Source organism: Eschrichtius robustus, chromosome 19 (assembly GCF_028021215.1).
Source record: "Eschrichtius robustus isolate mEscRob2 chromosome 19, mEscRob2.pri, whole genome shotgun sequence".
NCBI classification, from domain to species: domain Eukaryota; kingdom Metazoa; phylum Chordata; class Mammalia; order Artiodactyla; family Eschrichtiidae; genus Eschrichtius; species Eschrichtius robustus.
In genome coordinates this window covers 58,052,348-58,066,463 of record NC_090842.1, presented here as the reverse complement: position 1 = coordinate 58,066,463, position 14,116 = coordinate 58,052,348, and the positions used below count along the sequence as shown (strand labels likewise).

Genomic DNA, 14,116 nt, shown 5'->3' with positions numbered 1-14,116 from the left:
GCACAGGGAGGAGGGGGCCTAGCCCTATCCCAGGGGAGTACGAGAGGACCCTGGGGACACCGTCTGGGTCTGTATCACAGAGGAGCCGCTATCCAGGGCCCTGGATAGCAGGACAGAATTAGTACTGGACCAGGGAGGGGGGGGTCACGTGGAGGAGGATCTGGGATCCTGTGGGGAAGGGCTTTCTGAGCTCAACACTTGGGGCTGAAGGGGAGTGAAGCCCCATCACTGGAGGTGTGCAAGTGAAGGCGGAGGGCTAAATGGCAGCTGGGCTGGGACTGCCCAAGCCAAATGCCTGCGCCGTTGCGGCCCTCCCCTGGTGCTCTCAGAACCTTCCCCGACTCTCACACCCGCTGTGACTCTTCACCCCCTCTGACCGCCCTGTCCCTGGTTTCCAGGGCAGCCACTGTGAGCAGTGCCTCCCCCTGTTCGTGGGTTCAGCCGTGGGGGGCGGGACCTGCCGGCCCTGCCACGCCTTTTGTCGGGGCAACAGCCAGGTCTGCGTCTCCAGGAAGGAGCTTGAAATGGCCAGGAGGGAGCCGGAGAAGTACTCGCTGGATCCAGATGAGGTGAAAGAGGCTGGGGTCCTGAACTCCTGGGTCTGAAGGAGGAGGGGGCCGGGGGCTTGGACTCCTAGTCTGAGGGAGGAGGAGGCTGCTGGGGTCTGGACTCCTGGCTCTGAGGGAGGAGGGGCTGGTCCATGCCTTTTTGTGATCACCCTGTCCTTCCTTGGCCAGATCGAAAACTGGGTGACAGAGGGTCCTAGTGAAGACGAGGCCGTGTGTGTGAACTGCCAGAATAATAGCTATGGGGACAAATGTGAGAGCTGCCTCCATGGCTACTTCCTCCTCGATGGGAAGTGCACCAAGTAAGTGGAAGGGGGGCCAGGAACCCTTAGCCCCGCTCAGTAGGAAGAGCTCTGGGAGCCAGGCTCCTCTCCCCGGTCCTCTGCCCTCAGTCGGGAAAGGATGAGATCCCCTGAGGCGGGGGTTGGGGGCGATGAACTAGACTGAGGTGGGAGACCCTCTCCCTCAGGCCAGTGCTGAAACGCAGGCTACCGAGCAGCCCTATTGGAGACTCTTGGGCAAAGAGAGAGGGCCCTGAGGGAGAGGCCTCAAGACAGGCTCCCCATTCCACCCCCTTCCTTCTGAATGGTCAGTAAGCCCTGGAGTCCGTCCATCCTGGGTTCTAATCCTGACTCTGCCACTGAACAACACTGTGGCCTTGCGGTCAACGGCTTGACCTCTGTGAGCCTCAGTTTCCTCTTCTGGCCTCATGGATTGGAGCTCGTGTTTGCAGCATCCAGCCTGGGCCCCTGTAGGTCATGGGAGCTCTATAACCCCTGTCTTCTTCCCTCTCTTCAGATGTCAGTGTAATGGCCATGCAGACACATGTAACGAGCAGGACGGGACAGGCTGCCCGTGTCAGAACAACACAGAGACGGGCACGTGCCAGGGCAGCTCCCCCAATGACCGCCGAGACTGCTACAAGTACCAGGTGCGGCTGGAGAAGCAAGTTATGGGCCGAGGGCCCCATGCCCAGAGGAGGTCAGAGCTGGGATGAGGTAGCCTGGCCCGGGCAGGACTGACAGCGTGGTTCCGATATCTGTGGTCATGGGGATCAAGGTCAACTTGATAGACTGTTCCTGAGCCCTAGTCAGTTTCAGGACCCGGGCGGTGATGCTGGGAACCCAGAAATGAGCCTCTTGTGGGCGGTGGGGGTGAGGAGACGGACTCCATTACGGATAGTCACAACTTAAAGATTGCAGATGCCAGAAAACTCACCTCATAGTGGCTTAAGCAAAAAAGAAAATGTGTTGGCTCTCAAAACTGAGGTCTGGCGTCCACTTCAGGAATGGCCAGATCTGGGTGCTCACACAATGCAGTCAGGAGTCCTTCTTTCCCTGGATCTTGACTCTGCTTTCCTCTGGGTTGGCTTCATTCTCAGGCAAGTTTTTGCTCAAGTGGTGGCCCTCACCTGATCACTTGGGGCCAGTAGGGGATCTCATATTATTACTAATACCCATATGCAAATTCCCCTTGAGTCCATATCCCTTTTCTTCAGCTGGGGGGGGCTCCTGGAGCCCCCGTACTGACTGCCTGGTTGGTTACTGTGTTGCAGGCTCACCTCCCACAGAGGGGATATTCCATGTTCCTTCCTTGGAATACAGCTCCTACCACCCCACCCACCTACCTTCTCCCTAGTTCCAGAAGGAAGAGAGAATCCCTTGCTTGCCTCAGTCTCCCTACCCATCTATTGGCAAAGATGCGACTACACCCAAAATGACGACAGAGCTTCACAAGCCTTACTGACCCCTAACGTTTCCATCCAAGACCAGAATTTTTGCTTGCTTTCTTTTTTTTTTCAGCCTTTCCGTGCGGCATGCGTGATCTTAGTTCCCCCACCAGGGATCGAACCCGTGCCCCCTGCATTGGGAGCTCGGGGTCTTAACCACTGGACCGCCAGGGAAGTCCCCAGAATTTTTGCTTGCTTGATGCATAATCAAAAGGCCCATTGGTCTTTGTCGAAACAGACAACTTCAGAGCTTCATTCAGACCTCCTCCTCCAGCAGCTCTGTTGGTAGCTCTGAAACAGCAGTTTCTTTAGCTTCTAATGATAGCAGTAGTGGTTAGTATGTAAGGAGTGCCTGCCATAGATACAGTGGAGACAGCACAGACATGGAAGGCTCATGAAGGCCGTGCTAGGGCCTCGGTGAGCTGTGGGCATGAGAGCAAAAGGAGGCTCAGAGACTTGTCCCAGGTCAGACAGCTGGCTGGGTTTGGAGCTTGGACTGACCCTGGTCAATCCCAGAGATTGAGTGGTTTCCACTGGACTACAGGAATCAAAATAGCTATTATCCAGCCAACTCATTCACTCAACACCTGTTTACTGAGCACCTAATATATTCCAGGCACTGTGCAAGGCACTGGGACACAGTAGGGAACAGAACAGGCGAAATGTTGTGTCCTCAGGGAATTCATGGAGGAGTCCAGCAACCAACAAATGAATATGTCAGACATGCAGTGTGTGAGTGATGAGCAGTAAGGAGGAAAATTAAGCAGAAAGGAGGGCTAGGAAATGTCGGGAACGGAAATGGTAGATACAGTGGCCAAGGAAGGCCTCAGTGAGAATATGACACTTGAGTAAAGACATTCAAACATGGGGGGCGGGGAAGGCAGGAGAGTGATCCACGCAGAGAGTCAACCAGTGCAAAGGCCCTGAGGCAGGACCTACCCAATATAGTCCAGAAACAGCAAGGCTAGCAGGCAAGGCTGGCTCACCTGTGCTGGGCCTGTGATTTCAGTAGTGTTCACTATCTGTGTACAGAGGAAGAATCTCCAGTTCAGCAAGGTTAAGTCACTATTCCAAGGCCACACAGCTAGTGAGGAGGTAGAGCCAGGATTCAACAGAGCTCTTCATTGCTGTGCCTCAGAGTTCCAGGGGCCTTGCCATTAGGGTGCTGTGGTCACTGGGGTGACACCAGGAACAGCAGTGCTGGAGTGTAGGATGCTGTTGGTGTCCACACCGTGTCAGGGAAATCCAGGGGGGTCACAAGGAAGCTGCTGGGACACTGTGGAAACCCAGGGCACGGGCTACTTACCAGTAGGTACAAAATATCAGTCCTCCTTGGAGGAGGGCTGGACACTTGAGTTCAGCTCTGATGGCCGCTTCCACTCCCTACCCTGCCCGCAGTGTGCCAAGTGCCGGGAGTCATTCCACGGGAGCCCGCTGGGTGGCCAGCAGTGCTACCGCCTCATCTCCGTGGAGCAGGAGTACTGCCTGGACCCCACGTCCCAGACCAACTGCTTCCACGAGCCAAAGCGCCGCGCTCTGGGCCCCGGCCGCACGGTCCTCTTCGGCGTGCAGCCCAAGTTCACCAATGTGGACATCCGCCTGACGCTGGACGTGACCTTTGGCGCCGTGGACCTCTACGTCTCCACCTCCTATGACACCTTCGTGGTCCGTGTGGCCCCCGACACTGGCGTCCACACCGTACACATCCAGCCACCACCGCCTCCCCCAGCCCCCCCACCCCCTGCTGACGGTGGGCCCCGGGGGGCTGGGGATCTGGGGGGACCCGGGGCCGGAGGTGGGCCGGCCACCCCAACGGAGCCACGAGTGCGGGAGGTGTGGCCACGGGGCCTGATCACCTACGTGACGGTGACGGAGCCATCCGTGGTGCTGGTGGTCCGTGGCGTGCGGGACCGGCTGGTCATCACCTACCCGCACGAGCACCACACTCTCAAGTCCAGCCGTTTCTACCTGCTCCTGCTGGGCGTGGGAGACCCAAGTGGACCCAGTGCCAATGGCTCGGCCGACTCGCAGGGCCTGCTCTTCTTCCGGCAGGACCAGGCGCACATCGACCTGTTTGTCTTCTTCTCCGTCTTCTTCTCCTGCTTCTTCCTCTTCCTCTCACTCTGCGTGCTGCTCTGGAAGGCCAAGCAGGCCCTGGATCAGCGGCAGGAACAGCGCCGGCACCTGCAAGAAATGACCAAGATGGCCAGCCGCCCCTTCGCCAAGGTCACCGTCTGCTTCCCGCCCGACCCTGCTGCCCCGGCCCCCGCCTGGAAGCCGGCCGGGCTCCCACCACCCGCCTTCCGCCGCTCTGAGCCCTTCTTGGCACCCTTGCTGCTGACGGGGGCCGGTGGGCCCTGGGGACCCGTGGGAGGCAGCTGCTGCCCACCAGCCATGCCCGCCACCACGGCCGGCCTGCGAGCCGGGCCTATCACCCTCGAGCCCACTGAGGATGGCATGGCCGGCGTGGCCACCCTGTTGCTCCAGCTGCCTGGCGGGCCCCACGCACCCAACGGCGCCTGCCTGGGGTCAGCCCTTGTCACTCTGCGGCACAGGCTGCATGAGTACTGTGGGGGGAGCGGGGGTGCTGGGGGCGGTGGGCACGGGGCTGGTGCAGGCCGGAAGGGACTGCTGAGCCAGGACAACCTCACCAGCATGTCCCTCTGACCCGTGGTGGGACCCTCAGCCACAGCAGTGGAGTCCCCTGAGGGGGCCGCCCTGGACTTGGGGCCCCTCCACCTGGGACACTGTGTCCTCAGAGACCTCTGGTTTCCTTCCCCTGGGTGGGGGTGGGGGGAGGTGGGGGGGGGCCGGGGGGGCCCCCCTGGGGGCAGGCCCAGACAGGGCCTTCTTTGTTCGGCATTCAACAATTATTTATTGAATACCTACTATGTGCCAGGCACTGTTGAAGGCACTGGGCAGAGCGGGGACCAAGACAGCCAAGGTTCCCTGATCTCGTGGGATTTAGGTTCTAGTGAAGGGAGACCGTCAGCATGCGCGCAGACGCGCGCACACACACAGACAGATGAGTCAGGCCACTGCGAATGGGACGAGTGCCGTGAGGTGGCAACGGGACGTGGCTGTGAGGAACCTCGGGGTAGTCAGTTGGTCATTGTGCGAAGCTAGACTTGAAGAAGGAAACTGGCTGTGGGAAGAGCTGTGGGAAGTGGGATCCAGGCAGAGGGAACTGCAAGGACAAAGGCCCTGAGGCGGGAACCAGCTTCTGTTATTGGAAGGATCGGAAAGCTGGCCAGTGTGACCCAGACCAAGTGTGAAGAGGAGATGAGGTCAGGGTCAGGCAGGGGGCGGCTCACCCAGGGCCTGTGGGCCACACATAGGGTTTGGGGTTTTATTCTCAGGGCATTGGGCGGCCATCAGACAGTTTTAGGAGGGAGAATGACAGGACCCAATGTATTTAAGAGGTCACTCAGCTGTGTGGAGAGTGGACTGGAGACGGTGAGAGAGAGGCAGCAGGGGGACAAGAGATGGGCCGGATCAGGGAAATGGCCGTGAGAAGAGGAGTCGGGAACAGGTGCAGGCTGTGGGTGGAAGGATGTGACGATGGTGTGGACGTCGGAGTGAGGGAGGGCAGGAATCCAGGCTGACCCCAACTTTGTGGCCCAAACCGTGGGCGGAAGGTGGGTTTATAGAGACCGGGCAGACTGGAGCTGTTGGGGGGAGACCAGGAGTCCAGCTTTAGACCTAAGATCCCCTTTAGAGACATCTCTTCGGGTAGGTCCAACCAGGGAAACAGAGTCACCCGGAGTATTTCAGCAAAGGGAGCTGAGTGCGGGGATTGGCCGTACTGGTGAGGGACGCTGCCGAGAAGAGATGGGACAGTGAGGCAGCCCAGGGGCGAGCCAGAGCAGGATGCTGCTGCCGCCACCACTAGGCTGGGGGGACGAGGCTCAGGCGGTGTTACCTGACCCCAGGACCAGGGTCACTGTGCTCAGAGGGGGCATAAGGAGACAAAGCCCCTGCCTGAGATGCCGCCCCGGGAAGGGCAGGGTTGGGTGGGGGACACCAGGGTTGGGAATAGAAATGGCAAGAGTTTTCAACATACAAGCTCTCTTCCCAGACAACGCTGCCTTGAAGCAGCACCTGGCCTTTCCCCAGGGCCTACCCTCACCCCAGCCACCACCTTGGACTTCTGAGCCCTTCTGCCCCTTGAGGACTGCCTCTGCCCCCCAACCCGTCCTAACCATCTTGAACTTGGGACTCCTCCTTTCCCAAGACTCCATCCCTCAGCTGTTTTTTTGGACCTTGGGGAGCTGGGCCCTGTGTCTTCCTCTCCGTCTGAGGCCACGTGTGCCATCAGAGGCCGTCTGAAAGAGGGGGAGCAATTAAAGCAACAAATAGCGTGGGGAAGACCCAGTGTCCAAGTGCTGTCTGTATGCAGCAGGTGGGCCGTCTTGGCTCTCTGACCCAGCACCTGAGAGCTGGTTAAATCAGATAAATGTCCTTATCTTGGTGCCCCCTCCAAGCCACGTGGCCTGAGCCTGGCTCTTCACTGTCTCTCCTGGCGGGGGTGGTGCCACTACAGAAGCTCTTGTTCCCCAGGAGGGATGAACTGAGGGGACATGAGGGCAGTGAGGCCTTTGACCCTTGCCCAGATCCCTGTCACAAGGAGACCCCTGCTCGTCTCAGGAAGGAAAACAGACTGCCTTGGTCCCAGGTTTGGGTTTTATTCTGGCCCCTGACGTAAGAGAATTCAGGCAGCGCAAGGACTGAGATGAGGCCCTAGCATGGTGATTCTTCTCTAATTCAAGTAGATTCCCAGCCCAAACCAAAAGCATCCTGGGAACCTTTATCCGCCAGTCCCCCGGCCAAGCAAGAGGCCTGTTGAGAGGGAAGGTGGGAGTGGGAGATCTCCATCCCGTCAGTGGGCCTCGCTCAGTGTGGGAGTCTTGCTGGGAGCATTCCACAGTGTACTTACAACCCAGCCCCTAGGTACAGGCCGGCTGCTTCATCTGATACTGAGCCAAGGACATGACGATGTGTTGGATTTAGGGGGCCCGTGGGTCTCCAGTGTGGCCTGTGGATATCATAGTGTTTTCAGACTTTATGAGCAATTTAAGGAATTTTCAGGGATTACTCTGCCCACACACGTTTTGCCTTTATGAGCTGATAGTCGTACCTAACCTCCAAGACGTGACTGTGAGCTTACATTTTACTGAATACTAATGCCAGATGGCTCGCTTGATGTTTTCATGATCTTTCCAACAATCAACTCTATGAGGTAGGTACCATGTAATCCCCATCTTGCAGATGAGAAGACAGAAGTTGATAGACATTATTTAGCTGTTGAGTGACAGCTGCCATTTGAACCCAGACCTGACTCTCACATCCACGTTCCTGACCACCAGGCTCTTCCACCTCCCAAGGAAGGACTGCTTTATTTAGCATAAGTTGACCTAGCTGTCTCAGCACAGAGTGGACACTAGGAGTAGGTGTTCCAAATGACCAATTTCTGCTCCGGACAAGGCAGAATTTCCCAACTGGGGAGCTAACTAGCAGTGGGACATGCTGCCTCAGGGAGTCCTGAGGCCAGTGGGGTCATCCCGCATAACCAGAAAAGAGTTAAGGTGGTTCTTCACGACTCCTCCATGGGGGCTTCTCTGGTGGCGCAGTGGTTAAGAACCCACCTGCCAATGCAGGGGACACGGGTTCGAGCCCCGGTCCGGGAGGATCCCACATGCCACGGAGCAACTAAGCCCGGGCGCCACAACTACTGAGCCTGTGCTCTAGAGCCCGTGAGCCACAACTACTGAAGCCTGCGCGCCTAGAGCCCGTGTTCCACGACAAGAGAAGCCACCGCAATGAGAAGCCCGCTCACCGCAACGAGGAGTAGCCCCCGCTCGCCGCAACTAGAGAAAGCCCGCACACAGCAACGAAGACCCAACACAGCCAAAAATAAATAAAATAAACAAAAGTGCTGGCCCTCTGCCAGGTCCTGCTAAATGCTTAGGAAAAAAAAAAAAGACTCCTCCATGTTGTGTTTGGACCCTTTGGTAAGGTCTCTTATTAGCAGTCACCCTGTGGCTTTGCCTTGCTGAGCAGAGCGTTTGCAATGACTGGACTTTTGCTCTGGGGCACAGAGCCACCTTCACTCCAGCTCCTGTCACTGCTATGCAGATGCCCCTGTACCAGTGCCCCACAGCACGTGTTCCTCCTTTTCCATGTCAGCCCCTCAGCGGTTGCCTCTCCCTGGTACCCGCACACCCGAATGCAAGGGGCTTGTGGTGAAGTGAGAGAAAGCCTGGACACGGGATGCTAGGGACCTGGATTCTAGCCCATGTGTGGCCACTGATGGCCTAGGGACTTCAGGAAAAGGGGAGAAATTTTACCAAGGGCCTACAGAACTCCAGCACTGTGCTGGGTGCTTGGCATGAGTCTTTTAATCTTCCCAACATCACAGCTGGGAGGTATGGGCATGTTCCCCCATTCTGCAGATTCGGAAGTTAAGTCCCTTGCCTAAAGCTCAGGGCAGATTAGTAGACGAGTCCAGATTCCGACACAAGCCTGTCTGACTTTCCATTGCCCCCATGTATTACCTCTAAAATCTCTTGCCTTTTCTAAGCCAACGTCTCCCACCTGTGATCACACATTGTCTCCACCTCTATTGGGCTCCACACTGTTCTGGACATAATAGCCGTCAACAAGGTCCCTGCTCTCATGGAGCTGACAAGCCAGTGGGGAGCCAAATAATAAAAGATTCGGTATGTTGGAAAATGACTGGAAAAACAAGGCAGTGAAGGAGGGGGATGGGGAGGTAGGTACTTGCTATTTAATGTAAGGTGGAAGCGGGGGCCTCACTCTTTTTTTCAAAATTTATTTTTGGCTGCGTTGGGTCTTTGTCAGTGCGTGCAGGCTTTCTCTAGTTGCAGCAAGCTGGGGGTACTCTTCGTTGCGGTGCAGGGGCTTCTCATTGCAGTGGCTTCTCTTGTTGCGGAGCCCTGGCTCTAGGAGCATGGTTTTCAGTAGTTGCAGCACATCGGCTCAGTAGTTGTGGCTCGCGGGCTCTAGAGTGCAGGCTCAGTAGTTGTGGAGCACAGGCTTAGTTGCTCCGCGGCATGTGGGATCTTCCAGGACCAGGGATCGAACCCATGTCCCCTGTATTGGCAGGCAGATTCTTAACCACTGTGCCACCAGGGAAGTCCCGGGCGGGCCTCACTCTTAAGATGACATGTGAGCAGAAGTGCAAGAGTGAGCCATAGGGACATCTGAGGAAAGAGAATTCCGAGTTGAGGGAACAGCCAGTGCAAGGATCCTGACGTGGGAGCGTGCCTAACATCTTAAGGGAAACAACAAAGAGACTCGTGGATTAGAGAGAATAAAGAGGAGGTAAGGTCACAGAGGGAATAAGAGGCAGATTTTGCAGGTCCTTGAGCCACCGTGAGGACTCTGGCTTTTACGACGTGCAGGAGGAGCCGTCAGAGGGTTCTGAGCACAGGAGGCATGTGATCTATTTCAGATGGCCACAGGGATTCTCCGTGGGGAAGAGACTAAAAGGGTGGAGTTAGGGCAGGAAGCCCAGTGAGGAGGCACTGCATTTGTTTAGGCCAAAGAGGAGGGTGGTTGGAACAAGGAGGCGCAGTAGAATGGGGAGGAGGGAGATTCTGGATCTGTTCTGAAAGTAGAACCAACAGAATTTGTTGACAGTTTGGACACTGGGTGAGAGAGAAAGTGGGCAACAGAAGAGATGGGGATTGCCATTTCCTGAGATGAGGAAGACTGTGGGAAGAGCAGACTTGGGGGCGGTGGGGAATCAGGGGTCAGGTCTTAGACACGTTAAACTTAAGATGCTTATTAGACATTCCAAGTGAAGAATGTCACTCGATGGTTGAATACACACAGAAGAATAGCAAATAATACAAATAATATATTAATATTAGAATAGTTATAAATTATTACATAATCTAATAATATTAACAACAGTTTGTTAAATTGACTCTGGCCTTTCCATCTGTTCCATCTCTTGCTCTCACGGTAGCCATATGACATATTAGGGATTATCCTCAGAGGGAGAAACAGACTCAGAAAGGTTTATTAATTTACTAAGAGAACACAGCTGGTAAGTGGCAAGAGTCAAGATTGAATCCCAGGTCTGTCCAACTCTGAGACCCAAACATTTTCTAATCTGCTAGTTGCTTTTCAGTAAAGGGGGTGGATTGAATTGTATGATCTTTGAGTCTGCCTTTCAGCCCTAGAGAGTTTTAAACCTGACAGTTGTGTGCTTTGAAGACAGAGAGCCTCCACATCTGTTAGGATTGTATGCAGGCCAAGAGTCCATAGGTATTGAATGATCAGGGGGACTCTCCTAATTTTTTCTTTGAATGGTTATTACCTGGACAGTCCCCAGACAGCCTTTCTGGTTTTGCTTATTTTCAGGCTCTGCGCCGAGCTTCAGGTAGGCAGCTAGGGAGTTGGTGGTTTCACTTTGTTAGTGAGGACTCCCTGGCTTAGTGAGGGAAGAGACTTGCCAATGTCGTACGGAGCAGATCCGGGTCAAGCATCTGACTCGACTCTGGAACTCCTTCCACACCTAGGCATGTTCCCTGTGTCCCCGCCTCCCTCACCAAACCTCCTTCTCCACCCAGATTCCTTCCCTAGGACAAAAAGGATGTAGGCGGAATTGGTTTTTAGGGTTTTTTTTTTTATTGTGGGTGCATTTCGGGTGGCGGGATAGGGCGGAGGGTTAGGACCTCCCAAGAGAAGGCGGAGGAGGGCAGGCGTGACGGGTGGAAAAGGAGAAGGGTGAGGGGAACGTCTTTACTCTCGGATCTTCAGTTCCCGCGCCATCTGACAGAGGGCGCAGGGCAAACAAAAGGTGAGGGCCGCCCAGTCTTTCCCGATAGAGCCCTGGAGGGTGGGAGAAAGAGGTTAGCAGCCCTGACTTGCATCCCAGGAGGCCCGTCCCCAGCCCTCGGCTCCTGCGGGTCCCGGGGCCGGCGCGCACCTGGATGTGGTAGCGCTCGCGCATGCCGGTGCGCAGGGAGTTCAGGCTTCCGGGCAGGCAGGGAGTGCCGCAGCACTCGCCGAAGTCGTCGGCGATGCGGCAGGCGAGGCACAGAGGGACGAAAGTGCCGCACAGACCTGGAGGGGACGCGGGGCTCTAAGGGCGGGGCCCACAGGGTGCCACCGGCCGGCTCCGCCTCGGGGAGGGGCGAGGCGGGGTCCGCGGCGCGCGGTTGAGGGGCCCAGAGGCAGCTGAGTGTTGGTGGAAGTGAGGGTCCCAGAGGGAATTAGGGGTCCGAAGAGTGGGGTTTCAAGATTGGGAAATAGGGTTTGAAGGGGGAGTTGGGGCCCCAAGGAAGACAAGTGAGGGCGCAAGGGGGACGTTGAGTGTCCCAGTGGAAGTTGGAAGGTGTGAGGCCGGGATCCTAGGGGGTGTCGGGCGTCCCAGGAAGGCATGAGGGTTAGAGACTGGGAATTCAGGGCCCAAGGAAGGAAACGGGGAGTGGGGTTAGTAGGGCGAGGAAGGGGCTGGGGGTGACCTTCGCTCCCCTCCCGCTCTTTCCCCGGGCCTGGGGAGGGAGCGGCGGGCACTCACAGATGGGCATGTCATTGCAGCAGTCCATGAGAGTGGTGTTCCAGTCACAGGGCTGGGTCTGGTAGCAGCTGCTGGCACCCTGGGGCTGGCTGGTCACTGGGTAGGACATGGCTGCGGAGGGGGGAGGCGGGGGTCAGCGGGCAGCTTCGCAGCACCTCCTGGGCCCTTGCACCTATGCAGTCCGGGCGAGGCCACCAGGCCGCCCACTGAGGGGACACCACTGTGCCTCCCCCGTTCTTTATGCCACATCTGGGCATCGACACCCCAGTCTGTCCCTGTTGTTGGTGCCTCCTGCACAACTGGTTCAGCTGGGGGTGGGGTGGGCGGGGAGCCTGCAAGTCTAGGGAAGGTTGGTGCCACATGTGGGCGTGGCGGAGACGTGCCGCCGCTTCCTCCACGCCTGGGCCTGGGGAGCTGGGTCCCTGCATGTCGGGGCTTCTGGGGTGCAAGTAGGCGCCGTCCTTCTTCGAAGCCAGGGTGCCCAGGGGAAGGAAGTGGCCATGTTCCGGGGGCTGGAAGGTTTGTGGTTCCATCCAGCAATCCCACCTTTGCCTTTCACGTTGTCGTGCATCTCAAATTGCATCTTGCTGGCCCTGAGGAGGTGGCCGTTGGGGACAGTAGAGGTGGCAGTGGTGACAGCGGCAGAATCTGTCCAAGGGATGCTGGATACTGGGGGAGGTCAGGGCAAGGGGCAGGGGCACTGGGGGCTGGGTTCTCAGGGGTAAGGAAGCTGGGGAGAAAGAGGCCAAATCAGCTTGCCGGCTAGGAGAGACGTGGGATAGGGTTGTATGGGGTTGGGGGCGAGAAACTCGCCCATCTCTGTGCAGCTGCCCACAGACCCCAGAGAAACCTCCTCATACCAGAGGCAGAGCTGGAGAGAAAGACCAAGAGACAGAGACAGGCAGAGTCAGAGACAAGGGGAGAAAGAGATCAGAGGTAGGTGCCTATAGAGATGCCACCAGTAACACTCACACCTGCCCAGTACTCTTTTTCTGCAAGCCCATTTCACAGACAGCACACTGAGGCTCAGTGAGCTGAAGAGAAATGCCTCACATCTGATGGCCCAGCCAAAAGGGTTAGTAGAGGGGGTACTGGCCCCCAGAACTTCCAACTTCAACTCACAGGGGGTATTGAGAAAGACAGGGCTGTCCAGAGAGGTAAACAGAGACTTGTAAGGGGACAGAGAGATGTGAGTGGAGTTGGGTGGGGGGAGAACAGAGCAGAGGCACCAACCTTTGTGCAGAAGGCTGTGGGCAGATGCTCCTACCTGCAGGACTGCTACGGCGATGATGGAGACAGAGGTGTGGGTGACAACTGGGAACTGAGTTGCTTATATCTGGGCGGGCCACGTGGCCCTGGGTGGGGCTCTGACAGAGATGCCCAGGGAGCCAAGCCGGTCTGTCTGACCCACTTCCCCACACTGGGACTTCCCCTTCCTCCTTCTCCATCCCTCATCCCCCTCTCCTGCCTCCTGCCTGGCCTCAGAGGACCAAAGAAATCGTGGGGGAAGGGGTCCAAGGATGAGGAGCTGGGAGTAGAGGTCTAAAGGGAAGTGGGCAGAGAGACCGAGAGATGGAGAGAGAAGGCTGAGGGGAGGTGCAAGGGGCACAGCTGTACAGACACCAAAAGAGAGGGAGAGACAAGAGAGATAGGGAGGGAATGGGAGACAGAGACAGAAGGAGAGGCCCAGAGGGGAGAGAGAGACAAGGAGATTCAGAGAGATGGAGAGAGATAAGATGAGAAGACATGGAGAGAGAGAGAAAGAGATGCCGAGACAGAGAGGCACAAAGATCTGGGGAGAAATAACAAGGGGGAGAAGAGGTTCAGAAAAAAGACACAAAGATAGAAAGGTGGAGGGTCAGGTGACTGGAGGCGCCAGCCACTGGCCACACCAAGGCTTAGAGGGAAGGGAAACAGGGAGAGGAGAAAGGCCGGTGGTGCAGGAGAGTGCGGAGTGGGATCCCATTGGGCCCCCTCCCACCATCCTTAGTGAGGCCCCGACTTCCCGGGGAGAAGGGGCTTTGTGCCCCCATTCAGGGCCACTGGGCACATGGGGGGCAGTGTGTTTTGGGGGTGACCCATGCTGGAACCAAAGTAAATAAACCCACCTCACCCAACTCCAAATTGGGAAGGGAGGAGGCTGGGGACTGAGAAACTTCTGGTTCCTGAGGGAGGTGGATGTGGTCTAGGACACTTCAGTCCTAACAGAGCAGAGGACTGGGGCCCCGGACGCCTGGGTCTGAGGGAGGAGGGGGCTGGGCGTCCAGA

General features: G+C 56.9%; 2 protein-coding genes across 6 annotated transcripts in view; one reads left to right on the top strand and one right to left on the bottom strand.

The window, feature by feature from the left end:
- Window positions 1-5,078, top strand: part of MEGF8 (multiple EGF like domains 8) — a 41,419-nt gene extending 36,341 nt beyond the window's left edge. For 3 of the 4 annotated variants that reach the window (XM_068527207.1, XM_068527206.1, XM_068527205.1), the window contains 4 exons: window positions 399-569; window positions 738-868; window positions 1,365-1,497; window positions 3,694-5,078. In XM_068527207.1, the coding sequence (XP_068383308.1) occupies window positions 399-569; window positions 738-868; window positions 1,365-1,497; window positions 3,694-4,962 (1,704 nt within the window). In that variant the 3' untranslated portion in view covers window positions 4,963-5,078. The other variant, XM_068527208.1, reaches the window with a different exon arrangement.
- Window positions 5,079-10,966: 5,888 nt separating this feature from the next.
- On the bottom strand, window positions 10,967-13,183 carry CNFN (cornifelin). 2 transcript variants are annotated; one of them, XM_068528909.1, is made up of 4 exons: window positions 13,116-13,183; window positions 11,849-11,959; window positions 11,255-11,391; window positions 10,967-11,157 (listed from the first exon to the last, which is right to left on the bottom strand). In XM_068528909.1, exons 2-4 carry the CDS (start codon window positions 11,955-11,957, stop codon window positions 11,068-11,070), a joined length of 336 nt encoding a protein of 111 aa, XP_068385010.1. In that variant the 5' UTR covers window positions 11,958-11,959; window positions 13,116-13,183; the 3' UTR covers window positions 10,967-11,067. The 2 variants fall into 2 exon arrangements, with proteins under 2 accessions (XP_068385010.1, XP_068385009.1); XM_068528908.1 differs by having other exon boundaries at window positions 13,082-13,150.
- Window positions 13,184-14,116: the final 933 nt, after the last annotated feature.